General features: G+C 45.4%; 1 protein-coding gene across 1 annotated transcript in view; it reads left to right on the top strand.

Annotated features, from left to right (window-relative positions):
• The first annotated feature begins 879 nt into the window (after positions 1-879).
• Positions 880-16,271, top strand: part of Fez1 (fasciculation and elongation protein zeta 1) — a 55,061-nt gene continuing 39,669 nt past the window's right edge. Inside the window, exons 1-2 of the mRNA XM_028858411.2 lie at positions 880-1,049; positions 9,990-10,351. Of these exons, the coding sequence (XP_028714244.1) occupies positions 10,041-10,351 (311 nt within the window). The 5' untranslated portion in view covers positions 880-1,049; positions 9,990-10,040. The remainder of the gene's footprint in view (positions 1,050-9,989; positions 10,352-16,271) is intronic.

The following is a 16,271-nucleotide window of genomic DNA, read 5'->3' as shown; positions in this document are numbered from 1 at the left end:
GGCTAACACCTCTTCTTACTTCATTGGAGATAATGTCCCCCTGCCTCACCTCTTCCTGGTGATTGAACTGTTGGTAAGAGTACATAAATAACAGAAGAAAGACCCTTCCCCTCTCGGCCGCCATCCTTGTTTGCCCTGGAAATACTTACCATCAAACCAAAGTAGGAGGGGCCTCCAGGCAGACGGGCCTCTCTTGTGCTCCCCCCCCTTTTTTGTATGCCATCTTTCTTATTAGATTTCATATGGATAGCATCTATAAGCACAGATTTATACACAGCACATCAATGAGTGAGGTACACATATTTTTCACCAGGCTCTAGGGGGGGGTCTTCCGTGTTTCTATATCTTGAAGTCTCCCTTTTTATCTGAAGTCTTCCTATTCCTGGAACGCCCTCACTCAAAACTCTCACCCGTATCCCACCGTTTTAGGTGACAAAATCATTCCCGCCATCCAGCCCCTCGCCTTGACCTTGAGCTATGAACCCCTTTGGGGTAGGGTGCATCCCTTGGCTTGTCCACTTCAACCCCTAGTAGAATAGAAAGGGGAGTCCAGAAGGTGCCAGAGGCTCTTTGAGTGTAACTGTCAGCATCTGCCTGCCCATCTACTCTCCATCTGCCTGCATTTTTATACAAAACCTAGTGTTAGGCCCTCTGAAGAATCCATATTGGTAGCGATTGCACGCCCCCATCTCGGAGCTTCTGAATATTCATGTGGGAAGCAGAAGGGCCGTTATCAAAGAAGGGAGAAACGGCAATTCATAAATATTAATAGAGGCAGGTCCACGTGCTCCAAGGAAAGCTATGAATGTTCACAAGAGGATGACGTTCAGGCCCTGGGCGCGCCCGTTGGGCGGGTGCCCGAGTGCGGGCGCGCCTCCGGGAGCCCGGGCACGAGCGCGGGGACCGGGCGCCGCCGGAGCAGCGGGGGAACGCTCGCTGGCTGGCTGGCTTGCGGCTGCCGCTGCGCTGCGCCCGGCTACCGCTAGCCGGTGGATGGGGGTGTCCGGCTGAGCCCCGGGATCCGCGTCCCTCCGCCAGGACCCACACAGGTGAAGTCTCAGGGTTAGGGAGTGGGGGACAATGACCTTAGTCTGCACTAGACCCAGTACTAGGGGCGCGCGGGCGCGCGGGTGGTGGTGGTGGTCGAATTCGAGTGATGAAGGAGGCCAGAGGACTCCAGATTCTCCCATAAGATTCCTGATTCCTGGGGTATGCGCGACTCTCATCCCCACTAGTCCTATCCACAGACTGAAAAAGAAGGGCCCGAGGGCTGTCGCCCTGGCTGTACCCAGTTTTGCGGGAGCTCAGCACCAGGGCTCCGGAATGAGATGCTGGGTACTGTTAGCATCATCTCAGAGCAGTGTGTGTATGTGTGTGTGTGTGTGTGTGTGTGTGTGTGTGTGTGTGTGTGTGTGTGTGTGTGTGTGTGTTGCTGAGTACTGGTAGCATCATCTCAGAGCAGTGTGTGTGTGTGTGTGTGTGTGTGTGTGTGTGTGTGTGTGTGATGTGCAGCACACTGCTGGGAAACCCTGCCTGATCGTGCTGGAGCAATGTGGATCCCATATATCATTCCAGGACCGTTATCTGGTCCGCTTATCTTAGGCGTCTCAAAATCATCTTTGTCCCTAAGAACCTGACCCTGCATCTACTTGTGCCCCTCCGCGGGGTGTGGAGCCTTCCCCAGACGGTGCATTCTCGCAGTGTCAGAACCTCTGGCTGCAGTCCTGGGGGAGCGATTGTTTTACTACACAGAGCAGGTCGGAGAAAGGACGAGCATGGCAGAGAGGAGTGGGGTGTGCAGAGGCGGCTGCCGTCCTCGGGGCCCAGAGCTCTGCAGACTGGGGGCTCAGCTTAAGGGGTGTTACACAATCCGCTCTTCTGCCCTCTTGCCTTTCCCTTCGCATCTTGTCTCCTGGCACGACTCACCATTCCAGGCTTCCAGGTCTTATTTGGCAAAGGGACAGTGGAGTATGTGCAGGGGCTGCGTGGGATGAGCTGGGCTTCTTCGGAGTGCCAGCCATTGTGCTGCCTGGAAGAGCCTTTCTTTACTCTGACAGAAGAGGGAGAGGAGGTCTGAAATGGAGGTGAATGGAGCAGAAGAGAAGGGGGAAGGGTACAGAGTCCAGTGAAGGGGTTGCTGAGGCATGTGCAAATGAGTATTTATTCGTTCTGGCAAAATGGACAGCTAACACTCGCCAGGTTTTGCAGAAGAGCAGAGTCTGGAAGGAGATAAGCGAGGACATTTTAAGGATCTATACGGGGAGAGGAGGGGAGAGGAAGCACAGAGTCAACTATAGAGCAAGAGATGGAAAGAACAGGGAGATGGAGAGGGCATGTGTGGAGGCGCAGAGAGGCCCAGGAGGGGAGGCACGGTGAAATCTCGCTCCATCCACCATTCACTCAGCTTGGTGAAGCAGGGACTGGTGATTTGTACTGCAGACCCAAGCTGCAGCTTCTGTACCGCTAGGCTGCAGGGAGAGGCTTGTGCGCTCCCTACCCAGTGTCCGTTGAGCTCTCTCTGTGTGTGTGCATTTCTCTTCCAAATTACATCATGTATTTAGAGACAGAATAAGTGGAACAGATTGTATGAAATGCTTAAACTATAGTCCTGTACTTCGTTCTATAATGAAAAGGAAAAGACGGCTTTCTCGTGATTCCCTCTTTTGCCATTTTTTGTATATCTGTTTATTTTGGAAGCACAAGGAAGATGGCTATTATGTGTATTAACATTAACTTTCTGTGTGTGGGGGAGAGGTGAAAACAGAGCGCCAGGTGTCACGCACGCTGAGCAAGTGCTCTGCAGTTGAGTTGCTCCTCTAGCCTTAACACTGGCTTTGAAGGGAGGAGGGCTGGGAGAGAAGCTGAGGCTGAGGACCCAGCACGCTTGCCGCTTGCCGGGATGGAAGCATGGAGGGTTACTTCCGACATTTCGGTTGGGAAATAAAGGCAGCTTACCTAGAGGAGTACAAAAGAAAATGAATTAAAGAAGGAAGGCAGGGGGGCCCTAATAAAAGGGATGTGCCAACACTCCAAGCCAGTGAACCTCTTCTCGAGGCTTGGCTCTCATTTCCTCTACCACAGCCTGAGATACAAATGTCCAGGTTGCGTCCTGTATTGATACAGATTCCTGATTGTGCTCTCAGATTTAGCATCATCTGCCTGATCGTTTACATTGTACTTCGTGGCTCCTGGGCAGCGACTTGATGAAAGCCAATCAGGATATATTGTGGATTGTTTCAACTAGCCTTGTCTCTGGACTCGAAACCTTGATATTCATGTCTTCTTTTATAATATTTTATTATACGCTGTGTATATGTGGTGTGTGTAAGTGTAAACATGAATGTACCACAGCACAGTTCGGAGGCCAAAGGTCAACTTTCCTTAGCTCCCCTGTGGCATCCAGGGATCAAACTTAGGTCCCCAGGTTTGCAGAGCGGGCACTTTTAACCCACAGAGCCATCTAGAGAGCCTGCCTCTTTTATAATTTTGTAGATGAATCTTTTTTCTCTAAGATTTGTCTGAGTCAAATATAGACACCCCCTTTTTAGATTTATTTTGATTATTTTTAATTATGTGTATGTGCCTGTGCATATGAGTGCAGGTACTTTTAAAAGCAAGGGGCACTGGATCCCCCCCCCCCCGGGGTTGGAGTTAGAAGAATTGTGAGTCACCCTACATGGGTGTTGGGAATTGAAGTTAGTATGTGCTCTTAACCACTGAGCCCTCTCTCCAACTCCTAAGCACACCTAAGATCTATATGATCTTCCAACATTCAAAGCTTAGTATGTTCAGGTGCTTGCTTGCTTGAAGCAGGCTTTCTTGTAGCCTAAGCTATCGAGGAACTTGCTCTGTAACCAAGGAGGGCCATCGATTCCTAATGCTGCACCATTAGGGATATCTTCATATCCTGGTCATTGTTGCCGTTCATAGGCAGGACTATTGGTTGCTTCCCTGCCTCAGCAGTTTGTATAGCACCTTTCAGTACTGTGAAAACTAGCCTTCAGAGAGGAGGCTTTCTGGTCAGATCCAGCTCATAAACCCAAAGTTGTTGAAGTACACACTGTCTTCAGCATAGGGACTTACCTTCAACCTCCGATGGGCCACCAAGGGCAACAGTGATAGCTTATGTTGTTTGGAAATCTACTGGACTCTTTTCACCAACAACTCAAAAGGGAATTTCATATGCCTGGTACTGAGGCTTTTTTGTTAAATAGTCTGAGACTTTTGGGAGGATCATTGTCAACTCAAGTAGCACAATTTTATTTAAACCATATATATGCATACTCATACATTTATATGCATTATATTAATTTTAGGTAAATAAAAAAATAATGATTCCTTATGTTCTTTTCAAACATCCTTAGTGTTATTTGCCCTCCTCCTTTCCTCTTCTGGATTGAACGCTCTCCTCCACCCCCAGTAGACCACCCCTTTCTTCCCATTGCCCCTTTGCATCACCTGTGTCCTGCTATTGCCCTAGAAAGCACTCCTTCCCCATGCCCCATAGCACATTCTTGCTTTCCTGGTTTTTAATGGTTACTCCAAGCACTCCAAGTTATATACTCACATCTGAAGACAGATTTTGACTTTTTAATACAGCATCTCACTAAGTTGCCAGGCTAGCATTGAACTTGTGTAGCCCAGGCAGCTTGGAACTTCCTTCCTTCCTTTTTTTTTCTTTCTTTCTTTTTCTTTTCTTTTCTTTTCTTTTCTTTTCTTTTCTTTTCTTTTCTTTTCTTTTCTTTTCTTTTCTTCTTCTTCTTCTTCTTCTTCTTCTTCTTCTTCTTCTTCTTCTTCTTCTTCTTTTTTGGTTTTTCGAGATAGGGTTTCTCTGTGTAATTTTGGTACCTGTCCAGGATCTCCCTCTGTAGACCAGGCTGTCCTCGAACTCACAGAGATCCACCTGCCTCTGCCTCCCGAGTGCTGGGATTAAAGGTATGTGCCACCACCACCCGGCGAACTTTCTTTTTTTTTTAAAGGTGTGTGTGTGTATGTGTGTGTGTGTATGAGTGTGTGTGTGTATCCACGTGCTATGAAACACCTTAGTGGTTTGGAGAAACTTATGAGGTTCTCCTCTAAATAATGTGTTTATATTTGGCTCATGCCTTTATAGGCAGGCGGATCTCTGTAAGTTCCAGGACAGCCTGGTCTACAGAGCAAGTTCTAGGACAGCCAAGGCTACACAGGGAATCCCTGTCTCAAAAACAAACATACAAACAAAAACCAAAAATTGGCCAGGTGGTGGTGGTACACGCCTTTAATCCCAGCACTCGGGAGGCAGAGCCAGGCGGATCTCTGTAAGTTCGAGGCCAGCCTGGGCTACCAAGTGAGTTCCAGGAAAGGCACAAAGCTACACAGAGAAACCCTGTCTGGGGAAGAAAAAAAAAACCCAAACAACAACAAAAAAGAAACAAAAATTATTTTTTACTGGACATTTGTTTGTTTGTCTATTTGAGACAGGGTCTCTCTATGTAGTTCTAGCTGCCCCAGAACTCACTGTGTCAACAAGGCTGGCCTAGAACTCAGAATGCATGTGCCAACATACCTGGCTTATTTCTTGTTTGTTCATTTATCTGAGACAGGGTCTTCAGTAGCCTAGGCTGTAGCAAGATTGGCCTTGAACTGATCCTCCTGCCCCTCCTTTCTGCTGCTAGTATTATAGTTATGCTTCACCATGCTCCAGAGAATGATGCTTTTAAGTCCACAGAACAAAATGCTGTGTCTTAAAGGGGAAACCAATTTTAATGAAATATAGGTATAGCCAAAAAGAACTTCTGATTGACAATTGGTTGAGCATTGCTTTAAGGTTGTGTTGGGGTACTGTGGTGGCCGCTAGGCACATGTGGCTGTTGAGTGCCTGTAAGGAGGCTAGTCCAAAGACAGACTGCAACTATAAAATGCACATTGCATTGCAATTACCTTAGTTTAAAATACAATCTCCATATTTTTAATATGAATTATATATTAGTATGGTCATACTTTGGATATATTGGATTGAGCAAATATGTTTCTAAAATAAAATATAAAGCTATTAAAATGAGCTTCTAAAGGTGTCAGCTCAGTGCCAGGGTTTTTATAGTAATTCATGAGGAAATCAGATCCCGGGATACATGCCACTCAGTGAGGCACTGAATCTTGGCAGCATCTCATTTTTCTGTGTTGAGAATGGTCTTAGGGTTCCTATTGCTGGGATGGAACACAATATCCAAAAACAGCTTAGAGAGGAAAGGGTTTATTTTGCTGATGCTTCCACATCACAGTCCATCATCAAGGAAGTTAGGAGAGGAACTCAAGGCAGAAACCTGGAGGCAGGAACTGGAGCTGGGACCGCGTAGGAACATTGCTTACTGGCTTGCTATCCATGGTTGCTCAGCCAGCTTGTTTATGTGACCTCCACATGCCTGAGGGGGCATGTGGCACTGCCCACGATGGGCAGGGCCCTCTCACATCAATCACTAATTAAGAAAATACACTGTAGATTTGCCTACAAGCAAATCTTATGGAAGTATTTTCTCAATTGAGAGTTCCCTTTCCCAAATAACTTTAATATGTGTGCTCTAAAGGCCAAATCCACATCCATCTTGGGTATTGATGGATCAAGCTGGCAACAAACTAGTCAGGACAGGATGGAAACCAGGGCCTCTACCACTGAATTACACTCCAGCCTCACTCTATCTGGTTTTCAGTGTATTTTCCCCCCAGCATTTCCTTTGCTTCTTTCTTTTATCCTTTTCTTCCTATTTTTTTGTTTTTGTTTTTGAGATGCAGTCTTACTATGTAGTCCTGGCTGGCCTGGAATGCATTACATAGACCAGGATAGCATTGAGGTCAGGGGCAATCTACTTGCTTATGCCTCCAGAGTTTTGGGGATATAGACAGGCTCCACCATTTTTGGCTGGTAGGCCTTTCATATAATTATCCTACCATGTTGCCTTTGCAAACTAGAAATGCCTCAGAATGTATTTTGATGCCATGGTAACTGGCTTGATCTCAGCAAAATCACAGTAAGGGCCAGTTCTCCCCCAGCATGCCCTCTGCCTTGCGCAGAGTTGAGTTTTGTAGGTAGAGATAGGGAGTGGGCACTCACTGGCCAAACCCCATGACTTGTGGTATCTGTTGGGTATGGTTCCGGCTTACACATCTAACTGACCAGGAATCATACAGACCAGAAGAGAAAAGCTGGGCTACCTTTCTGCATTATCAGGAAGTTGGGCATGTGTCGAAGGGTGACAGATGGTGATGCTGTTGGAAACAGTATATAGGGCAGAAGAGCATGTCTCAATGAGTACGCATTGATTGGTTGCCTAACCGTAGGGCAGCCAGTGTGCTAAAGCCATGGAGGATATCCAAAGGACATCTGTGCCTTCAAGGAATTTCAGTTAAAATTGGGAAGGGCCCTGGATGTGGAAACGGAAGAATAAATCACTGTTGAAGATAGTGTATGGAGAGGGCGGGATGAGGGGCTGTGAGTCACAGCTGCTGAGATTTAGAAGGAGGCCTAGATGTGTAGCCATCATGCAATACCCAAGATGGATGTGGATTTGGCCTTTAGAGCACATAGGTTGAGTCTCTCTCTCTCTCTCTCTCTCTCTCTCTGCCTTCCCACCCCTTCTAAACAGGGTATCTCTCACTCTATATTCCAGGCTGACCTGGAACTCACTCTATGACTCAGGTTGGCCTGGAACTTGAGGCAGGTTTCTTACCCCAGATTTCCAAGTGCTACACTTATATTTGTGAGCTGCCATTCCTGGCTAAAAGCTTAGTTATATTCTGTACAGATTTTTTTTAAGTGGATAGACCCGTGATAGGGATCATACACAGGGATCTTCACATGTAAGGTAAGTGCTTTACCACTGATCTATATCCCTGGGGTTTTATTTCTTAGACGACAATAGACGGAAGGCTAGCCCTAAGTTCCTGGGTTCAAGCTATCCTGCCTCTTTAGCAGCCGTGCCTTAAGGTGTAAGCATCAGTGTTGGGCTGCAAAGTGTCTGTCAGTGTTCTATGCATGTCTAGAATTTATTAATGAGGGGAGTAATGCCTAGATCCAGGATCCCTTTTCCTGAACCGTGGGCTGAGGCACGATTCAAAATTTAGATTATTTCAGATTTTGGATGGGAGTAACTGCCTTTTCGGCATCTTATCCACTGTGGTCTGAGGTCGTGAGCTCTGCTATTCATTTTCATAACTATTTTTTGGTGCTAGGGATGAAACCCAGGGCCTCAAGTATTGTGATCTTGTACTCTGCCACTAAGTTACACTCTCATTCCCTACTATAATTAAAAAAAATCAATATTTCTTCAGCACAACACTCTCAGTGGGACAAATTTAGACCACAAGCAGCTTCATATTCATGTTAGGTTTCATTGTCAAAGAAGTTGAGGTCATGTTGGGTTTTGATACAAGAAGTTGTGAAAAACAAACAATAAAAACATCTAAACTAGGTCTGGTAGCATAACAGCAGGAGTTTATAATCCTGGCTCCTCAGGAGGCTGAGGCAGAAGGACCTGTGTGGGCTAAAGAGTGAGTTCAAAGCCAGTCTGGACAATTTAAGGAGAGACTGTCTCAAAAGAAAAAGTAAAACTAGGGCTGGTGATGTAGTTCATCAGTAGAACAAGGTCTCAGGTTCATCATATGTGCAAGGTCTCAGGTTTAATTCCAGAGAGAGAGAGAGAGAGAGAGAGAGAGAGAGAACCACCACCACCCTAGCCCAGGCATTTTTTTCAGCTGTGTTTACTCCTTTAATCTTATAACAAACCTCTGAATCTTATTTTAAAAAATCTTATAAAAAAAACAAAACAAAAAACAAAAAAACCTGTTGTTTTTGCCGGCTTGAAAAAGAATAAAAGGAAGCACAGAGAAGTTAAGCGACTTGCTTAAGGTCATAGCTGACAGAGCTAGAAGAGTGCAAACCTGAGCATCCTGGCCTGGGATCTGCATACTTCATCACTGTGCTTTGGGGCAGCCCCAGAGTTCGCTCTGTTTGGTTGCTCATATTATGAAGATATGCAAAGATATGTGAACTACTTAAGAGCATTGTAGTAAGCAACTTCAGAAGCCATAGATACTTCAGTAAAGTATAAGTTAATCTACTCTTGTTGTTGTTGTTGTTGGAGGTGGTGGTGATGGTGTGTATATGGATGTGTGGCTTATCCGTGTGTGTGTGTGTGTGTGTGTGTGTGTGTGTGTGTGTGTGTGTGTGTGTGTAGCTGTGCTCACCAATGTGGGTGCATGTGGAAGCCAGAGGTTGATGTCAGAGGGTTTCCCAATTGCTTCTCACCTTATTGGGTCCCCCCCCCACACCCAAAGAATGGAGAAAACTTTGTCCAAGGCAGAGCAATAGTATAGACGAGAAATACCCTGTCAAGACTGACAGCGGCCACAGCATTGAAGGTACTCGGGGCACCCACCTTATTTTGTACAACAGGATCTCTCCCTGAAACTTGCCATTTCAGCTGAACTGTCTGGCCTGTGAGTCATCTGCCTATCACCACCCTATGGCACTGGGGTTAAAGACACATACCGCTTTACCCCGATTTTATGCAGGGGTGGGGGTTGGGGGCCGGGTTGTTGGGGATCTGAACTCAGCTCCTGAGGCTTATGCAGTGAGCAGTTTGCCCTCTGAACCATTCCTCCAGCCCCAGGATATGTTTCTTGTTCTGTTAGACATATTTCATTTGCTTATATTAATTAGACAAAATGTGTTTTGTTATGATCTTTTCACACATTTATATAATGTGCTCTGATCTCCTTTCCCCTCCTTTACCTTCCACGTCCCCAGTCACTCTTCCACTGCGCCCTTTCAAGCTCTTATCAAACAGTTCCCCTTCTACTTTCATAAGCATTTTTGAAATCTAGGTTTTGAACTGGAGAGAAGGAGCCTTTGTTTTCCAGGGGATGTAGAGTAATGGAAGATGTGATCTGGTTCCTCGGCAGAACTGGCACAAAAGCCTGGTCTAAACTCACACTGCCCTGTGCATTTCTTCCAGGGAAACGGAGCCTGACGGCAGCGGTGGCTGTGTTTGTACTGTGGTGCCAGGATGGAGGCCCCACTGGTGAGTCTAGACGAAGAGTTTGAGGATCTGAGGCCCTGTTGCTCCGAGGACCCAGAGGAAAAGCCGCAGTGTCTCTATGGCTCATCTCCTCACCACCTGGAGGACCCTTCCCTCTCTGAGCTGGAGAATTTTTCTTCCGAAATCATCAGCTTCAAGTCCATGGAGGACCTGGTGAATGAGTTTGATGAAAAGCTCAATGTCTGCTTTCGGAACTACAATGCCAAGACAGAGAACCTGGCTCCGGTGAAGAATCAGTTACAGATCCAGGAGGAGGAGGAGACTCTTCAGGATGAGGAGTAAGGACCTTAGCGCCCCTCTCCTGCGCCAGACCAAGCCTAGAGTTGGGCTTCCTGACCCAGAGCTAGCTTCTGCCTACAAGTCTTCGTGGGCAGGACTTAGATTCTTCCATACCGTAAGCTGTCGGTGACAGCTGACATTATTCTCTAGATGTCTCTCTAGAGTCACCTGGAGAAAGCATTCTTGGATTGAAATGTTAGAGGAATGAGGGAGTCAGGTTTTCCTAAATACAAAACAGAATTTTAAGAACAAGAAATGTGGGGAATCTAGCTTCCTCTTTCCTCTCCCTTCCTCCATCCCGCCCTCCCTTTCCACCTCTCTTTTTTTTATTTTTTAAAGATTTATTTATTTTTATTTTTGAGTGTGGGTGTTTTGTCTGCATGTATATGTATGTGCCACAGATGTGCCTAGTCCCATAGAGGCCAGAGTAGGGTGTGGGATCCCCTGAAACTGGAGTTACTGATAGTTGTGGGCTGCCATGTGGATGCTGGGAGTGGAACAATGTTCCTCTGAAGATGAGCCAGCTCTTTTGATGGCTGAGCCATTTCTCTAGCCCATCTCTTTTTCTTTTTACATATTTACTTATTTTATATGTATTTGTGTTTGTGTGTGGGACCCACATGTTATCGTGCATGTGTGGAGGTCAGAGGACAACTGTCTACTTCTACCATGTGGGTCCCAGGGGTTGAACTCAGGCCCTCAGGGTTGGTAAGAGGTGCCTTTACCTGCTGGGTCATCTTTCAGGCTCTCTTTTTTTCCCTGCGGTAACCTTCCCAGACATTAAAAATAAAATCCAGAAGGGAATTATTTTTTTTTAATTTTATTTATTTTATTTTACAATACCACAGAAGGGAATTATTAACTGTGATGGTCTAATCATAAACTGGACAGTTGGCCTCAAGAAACACCTACATTACAGAATTAGAGATCTCAAAAGTGTTTATAACTCTCAGACCTGGAAAGTTCACAAATATTGAGCTGTGCCCAAGTAAGACAGCATCTGAACTGAGAGCCCTGGACAAAAGGAACTTGGAACTAGGTGATGTGACTTTTGAGTCCTAGAGCAGATTTCCTCTGCTGCTTATTAGCCATCTTCCAGGGCCTTCACAGCTTCACAGCAAAGGAATCTGAGGGGAGCATTACCTTAGGAGAAGCGAGGAAGAGAAGCACTCTGTTTCGTAAAGAGGACTGTTCCACAGCTGGAAACTTGGCTCCATTGGCAGAGTGCCTGCCTAGCCCCCAGAAGTCCTGGGTTCCACCCCCAGCACCAAAAGACTGGGTGTCGTGGCTCATGGCTGTAACCCTAGCACTCAGCAGGGGGATCAGAAGCTCAGGGCTAGCCTCAGCTAGATGTACCGTTTGAGGCCAACTTGAATACGTGAGATCTAGTTTCGGAAAAAGAAAAAAAGTGTTTAAAGGGTTTTAGAGACTTAGAAGGAAATGCATGAGTTCCTATATGGATAAAATATCCATCAATTCTTCTTTAGAAATAATGCAAAAAATGTCAAGTAGTTGGCTTGTTAGGACCAACTGTGCTTCGTTCCTCCCCAGCCATGTGGAGTCTCTAAGCCAGGGCTTTGTACATTCTAGACAACTCTGCTACCTCTGATCTACTTCCCAGGCCCCCTTTTCATTTGTGGACTTGAATCGAAAGAACCATCCATAATAATTGGGTAAAGAAATACATTGAGGATCCTGATGGGGAGAGGCTTGCTTGATTACTTGAAAATAGATAGGGCTGACCCTCTTGAAAATACAGGAGCTGTACGTGGTCTGTATTATTCACTGTTATATACCCACCCACCCCACCCCACCCCACACAAATATCATACCAGTGGATGTGCTGGATGAGTAGAAATAAGTAACCTTGTAGGTCCATGCATTGTATTTTGAGGTCACCCTTTTCTCTTTAATTTATGCTACTTCATGATCATACATTTCACTCTGGTGACCAGAGCTATAACTGTGGGTGATATGTTTCAATTGAGTTTTAATGTTTCCAATTGATTATTTCAAAATTCTGGGCCAGTTATAGTTTTCTGGGGGAAAAAAAGGCTGATGGGCTTTATTAGATTATTTTTTCTTTTTAGTGCACTTGGAAACACAGAGGCTATGAATCCTAATTTTCATACTCTCTGTGTGACCTTAGTCAAGTCACTTAACTGTAGTAGATTGCATGGGTCCTCGTGTTTGAAACCCCCCGAGCTCAATCTTGATGAAGCAGGGCTAAGGACTGGCAGAGAGCCTGAGTGCTTCCCTCGCTCAGGACACGCTCTGAAAATGGCATTTTAGAAGGAGTCCAGTTCCTACCGTGTGGCTTCCAGGTAATCATCTCTTTGCATCTGAGCCCTTCCTCTGCTTATTAAAGGCGAAAGCCCAGTGAGCAGCTTCTCAAAATCCCTCCTGGCACATTAGCAGAGGCCGCTCAAAGCTAATTACCATCACATGGGATGATTGGGCTTCTCAGCAATGGTTTTATGCCCTGACTGCCTTATTGATGCTTCAGCTAAGAGACTAGAGTTGGATGATTGCTGAGCTAGAGGTAGAGGAAGATGATGGGAGGAGAAGAGGAGGAAGGAAGAGATGAACACTGCACTTTCTAGGCATTCGGTGCATATAGAACCTCTGTAAAAACACAGAACAAAGATCAGACTCACATTGCATACTTCCTTTTGCAGGCAGCTATCCACTTCTTTCAGTTGTGGAATTGTGACTAAGCAAAGGAAAATTATGTTTCAAAGGATAACCTGGTCCTAAGTGTCCTCTAGTGTTTTTGCGGTGACCTGCTCTGGTTTAGTATTTGGAGGGATGTCTCAGCCACAAATAAACTGTGTTTTGAGTGGAGTTAGAGATAAAGAGTAGAAGCCCAAAGCAAAAACAAGGGAATTCATGGTCAAGTGAAATTCCTTAAGAAACAGAGGAAATGCAGTAATTGCCTACAAGTCTTCATTTTTTTTGTAGTTTGGAGCCATTTGGCCACTAGGGAATTGACTGATTTTTTTCAACGTTATCTCTGAGTCAAGGCCTAGAGATTCTGGTATTAAAGGAGAGCTGTCTAGGTATGGTGGCACACACCCGTAATGGCAGCACTCTGGAGGAAGAGGCAGCTGGATGACTGTAGCCAGAAGTTTCTCCGGTCCTGCCCAGCCCTGTGGTCGGGACAAATCTTTCCCATCTGTGACCCACAGCCGCTTGGTCCCAAGTGAACACACAGAGGCTTATATTACTTACAAACTGTATGGCCTACGGGTCAGGCTTCTTTCTAGCTAGCTCTTACAACTAAACTCAACCCATTTCTATTCCTCTATATGTTGCCACGTGGCCGTGGCATTACTGGTCTGCTGGCATCTTGTTGCTCCTTGGGCGGCAGGCTGGTATCTCTCCCAACTCCACCCTTCTTCCCCATCTTCTGTTGGAATGTACCACCTAACCTTATCCTGCCCTGCCATAGGCCAGTGAAGCTTTATTTATCAACCAATCAGAGCAACACATATTCACAGCATACAGAAAGACATCCCACAGCAGATGACAAATTCAAGGCCACATAATCAGTTCTAGGGCAGTCTTGTTTGTATGAGACCATCTTTTAAAAAAATGTAAAGGGAGAGCCAGATTTAAATAATATATATTATATTTATATCTATCTGTCTGTCTGTCTATCTGTCTCCATCCATCCATCTATCCATCCATCCATCTATCTGTCATCTATCTATCTATCTATCTATCTATCTATCTATCTATCTATCTATCTAGTTTTGAATTCAGAAACTGTTTCAGGGGGTTGGGGATTTAGCTCAGTGGTAGAGCACTTGCCTAGCAAGTGCAAGGCTCTGGGTTCCGTCTTCAACTCTGGGGGGAAAAAAAGACAAAATAAAGTTGTGTTTAAAAAAAAGAAAGAAAGAAAGAAAGAAAGAAAGAAAGAAACTGTTTCAGAATCATCTTCTCTCCTCCTCCCACTCACTCTTCACCCTTTCCCTCATCTCCCCCATTTGCTCCTCTTCTTCCCCTCCCCCACATTCCTTTACCCTTCTAGCTTTTGAAACAGGATCTTGTTATGTAGAGCACATTGGCCTTGAATCCTCCTGTCTTAGCCTCCTGAGTACTGAGATCACAGGTTTCCACCACCACTGCTGACCCAGAACCTCTTCTTCAAATCTATGCAATCACTCTTCCCTTGTAAAAGATGAGCCTGGAACTTAGAACCTCTTTGAAGCTACTACCGTCTGAGAGTGGAGAACCAGCCAAAGTAAGGGGAAAATAGGAATGGACAGCTCCCATCCATCTCCTGTCTCCCTAGGCTTGTTCTCAGCCCTTGCAATAGCTACAGAAATGTAAACGGTTGGGAGCAATAGCTGCTCCCCATCCCCCAGATAGGATTTATAAGCTAAAGATAATGTTAAAACCGAAGTTCACACAGTAAATAAACTATCTCTAGACATGCTTTAAATGGAAGATAAGTAAATGCTTTATAATCAGATGGGGAAGTCTGGTAGATAACTATCTTTGAGAAAATTCTGTTCTCTCTAGTTTGGTGGTGGTGATGGTGGTGCACACCTTTAATCCCAGCACTCAGGAGGCAGAGGCAGGAAGATCTCTGTGAGTTCAAGGCTAGCCTAGTCTACAGATGGAGTTCCAGGACAGCCAAGGCTACAGCTGTCTCAACCTCCCCTCCCCTCCCCCCAAAAAAGAAAGAAAAGAAACCAGGTCTCTTCTTAGAGGTTCAGTTTCCCTATGTACAAGGGAGAAATATTGTTTATTCTATTCACATATGTGAGAGAATTAAATATGTTGTGCAAAGGTATGAACTACAAAAGTGTGCTCACATTAACACAAGTGTAAGTGTGGGCTTTGTATTATTGGACCTGGGAAGTGGCTGACTGAAAGACAGTTATGGGATTTGTCATAAACTTAAAGCTAAATTAGCCCTTTGAGTTGCCTATTATATTGTTAGTCTACATATATGGGTGTGTGTGTGTGTGTGTGTGTGTGTGTGTGTGTGTGTTTGTTTATTAGGGCTCAAATAGCCCTGATGGTATGTCATATACATGTCTTTGTACAAGTACAAATCCACTCCATTGGGGTTCCTCACACTCAGACAGCATTCTTTTCCAAATGCCTGGCCCACTTCAGTAAAAGATAGTTTAAATGATTCCCCTGATACCCAAGACCAAACTATAAAATATGCATATGAAAACCAACCATGGTAACTCATGTTTATGATCCCAGCACTCGGGGAGGTTTCAGGAAGATTGCTACTAGTTCTAGGTCAGTTTGGGCTACAAGTGAGACCTTGTTTCAAAGAACCAAAAGAAAAGAAGTATGCAGACCATGAACCTTTTCTCTGACCATGGGGACCACATTAAATCTCAGGTGTCATGGCTGCCTCATGGTAAGAACAGAGACAACCTGATTAATCTTGCTTATTTGGTAAATGAAAGTGAAGGGGTCTTGCAAAATCTCTCTACTTGGATGGGAAAGCAGTCTGTCTGTGTTATCTGGCACCCCACTGATCACCAGTGCTAACTAGGCTGATCTGGCTAGCTAGGTGAGTGTCCCCTTCCTCCTTCACCACCCATGAATCCCTCCAGAAACTGTATGAATCAACCAGTCAAGGAGGACCTTCCCAGACAGAGAAGTCCTGAGGAAGCTGTTCTTTGGTCAAGAATATACAAATAGCTGCATTCTCCTGTTAGAACCTCCAAACAGGCAAAATCTCCCTTCTCCACATTGAGAGTCAATGACAGGATGCTTCCTAGGAAGTGGCATTTATTTTATTGTTTGTTTATTATTCTGGAGAAGGCACCCAGGCCCTCACACATACAAGACAAATGCTTTGCTACTGAGTTACATCCTCATCCCTGAGAAGTAAGATTTTAAGTCTCAAAGTAGCCAGGGGTAGTGGCCTTAATCCCAGCGCTC

This window comes from Peromyscus leucopus, chromosome 7 (genome assembly GCF_004664715.2).
Source record: "Peromyscus leucopus breed LL Stock chromosome 7, UCI_PerLeu_2.1, whole genome shotgun sequence".
In the NCBI taxonomy this organism is placed as follows: domain Eukaryota; kingdom Metazoa; phylum Chordata; class Mammalia; order Rodentia; family Cricetidae; genus Peromyscus; species Peromyscus leucopus.
This window is presented reverse-complemented; position numbering and strand designations above follow the sequence as displayed.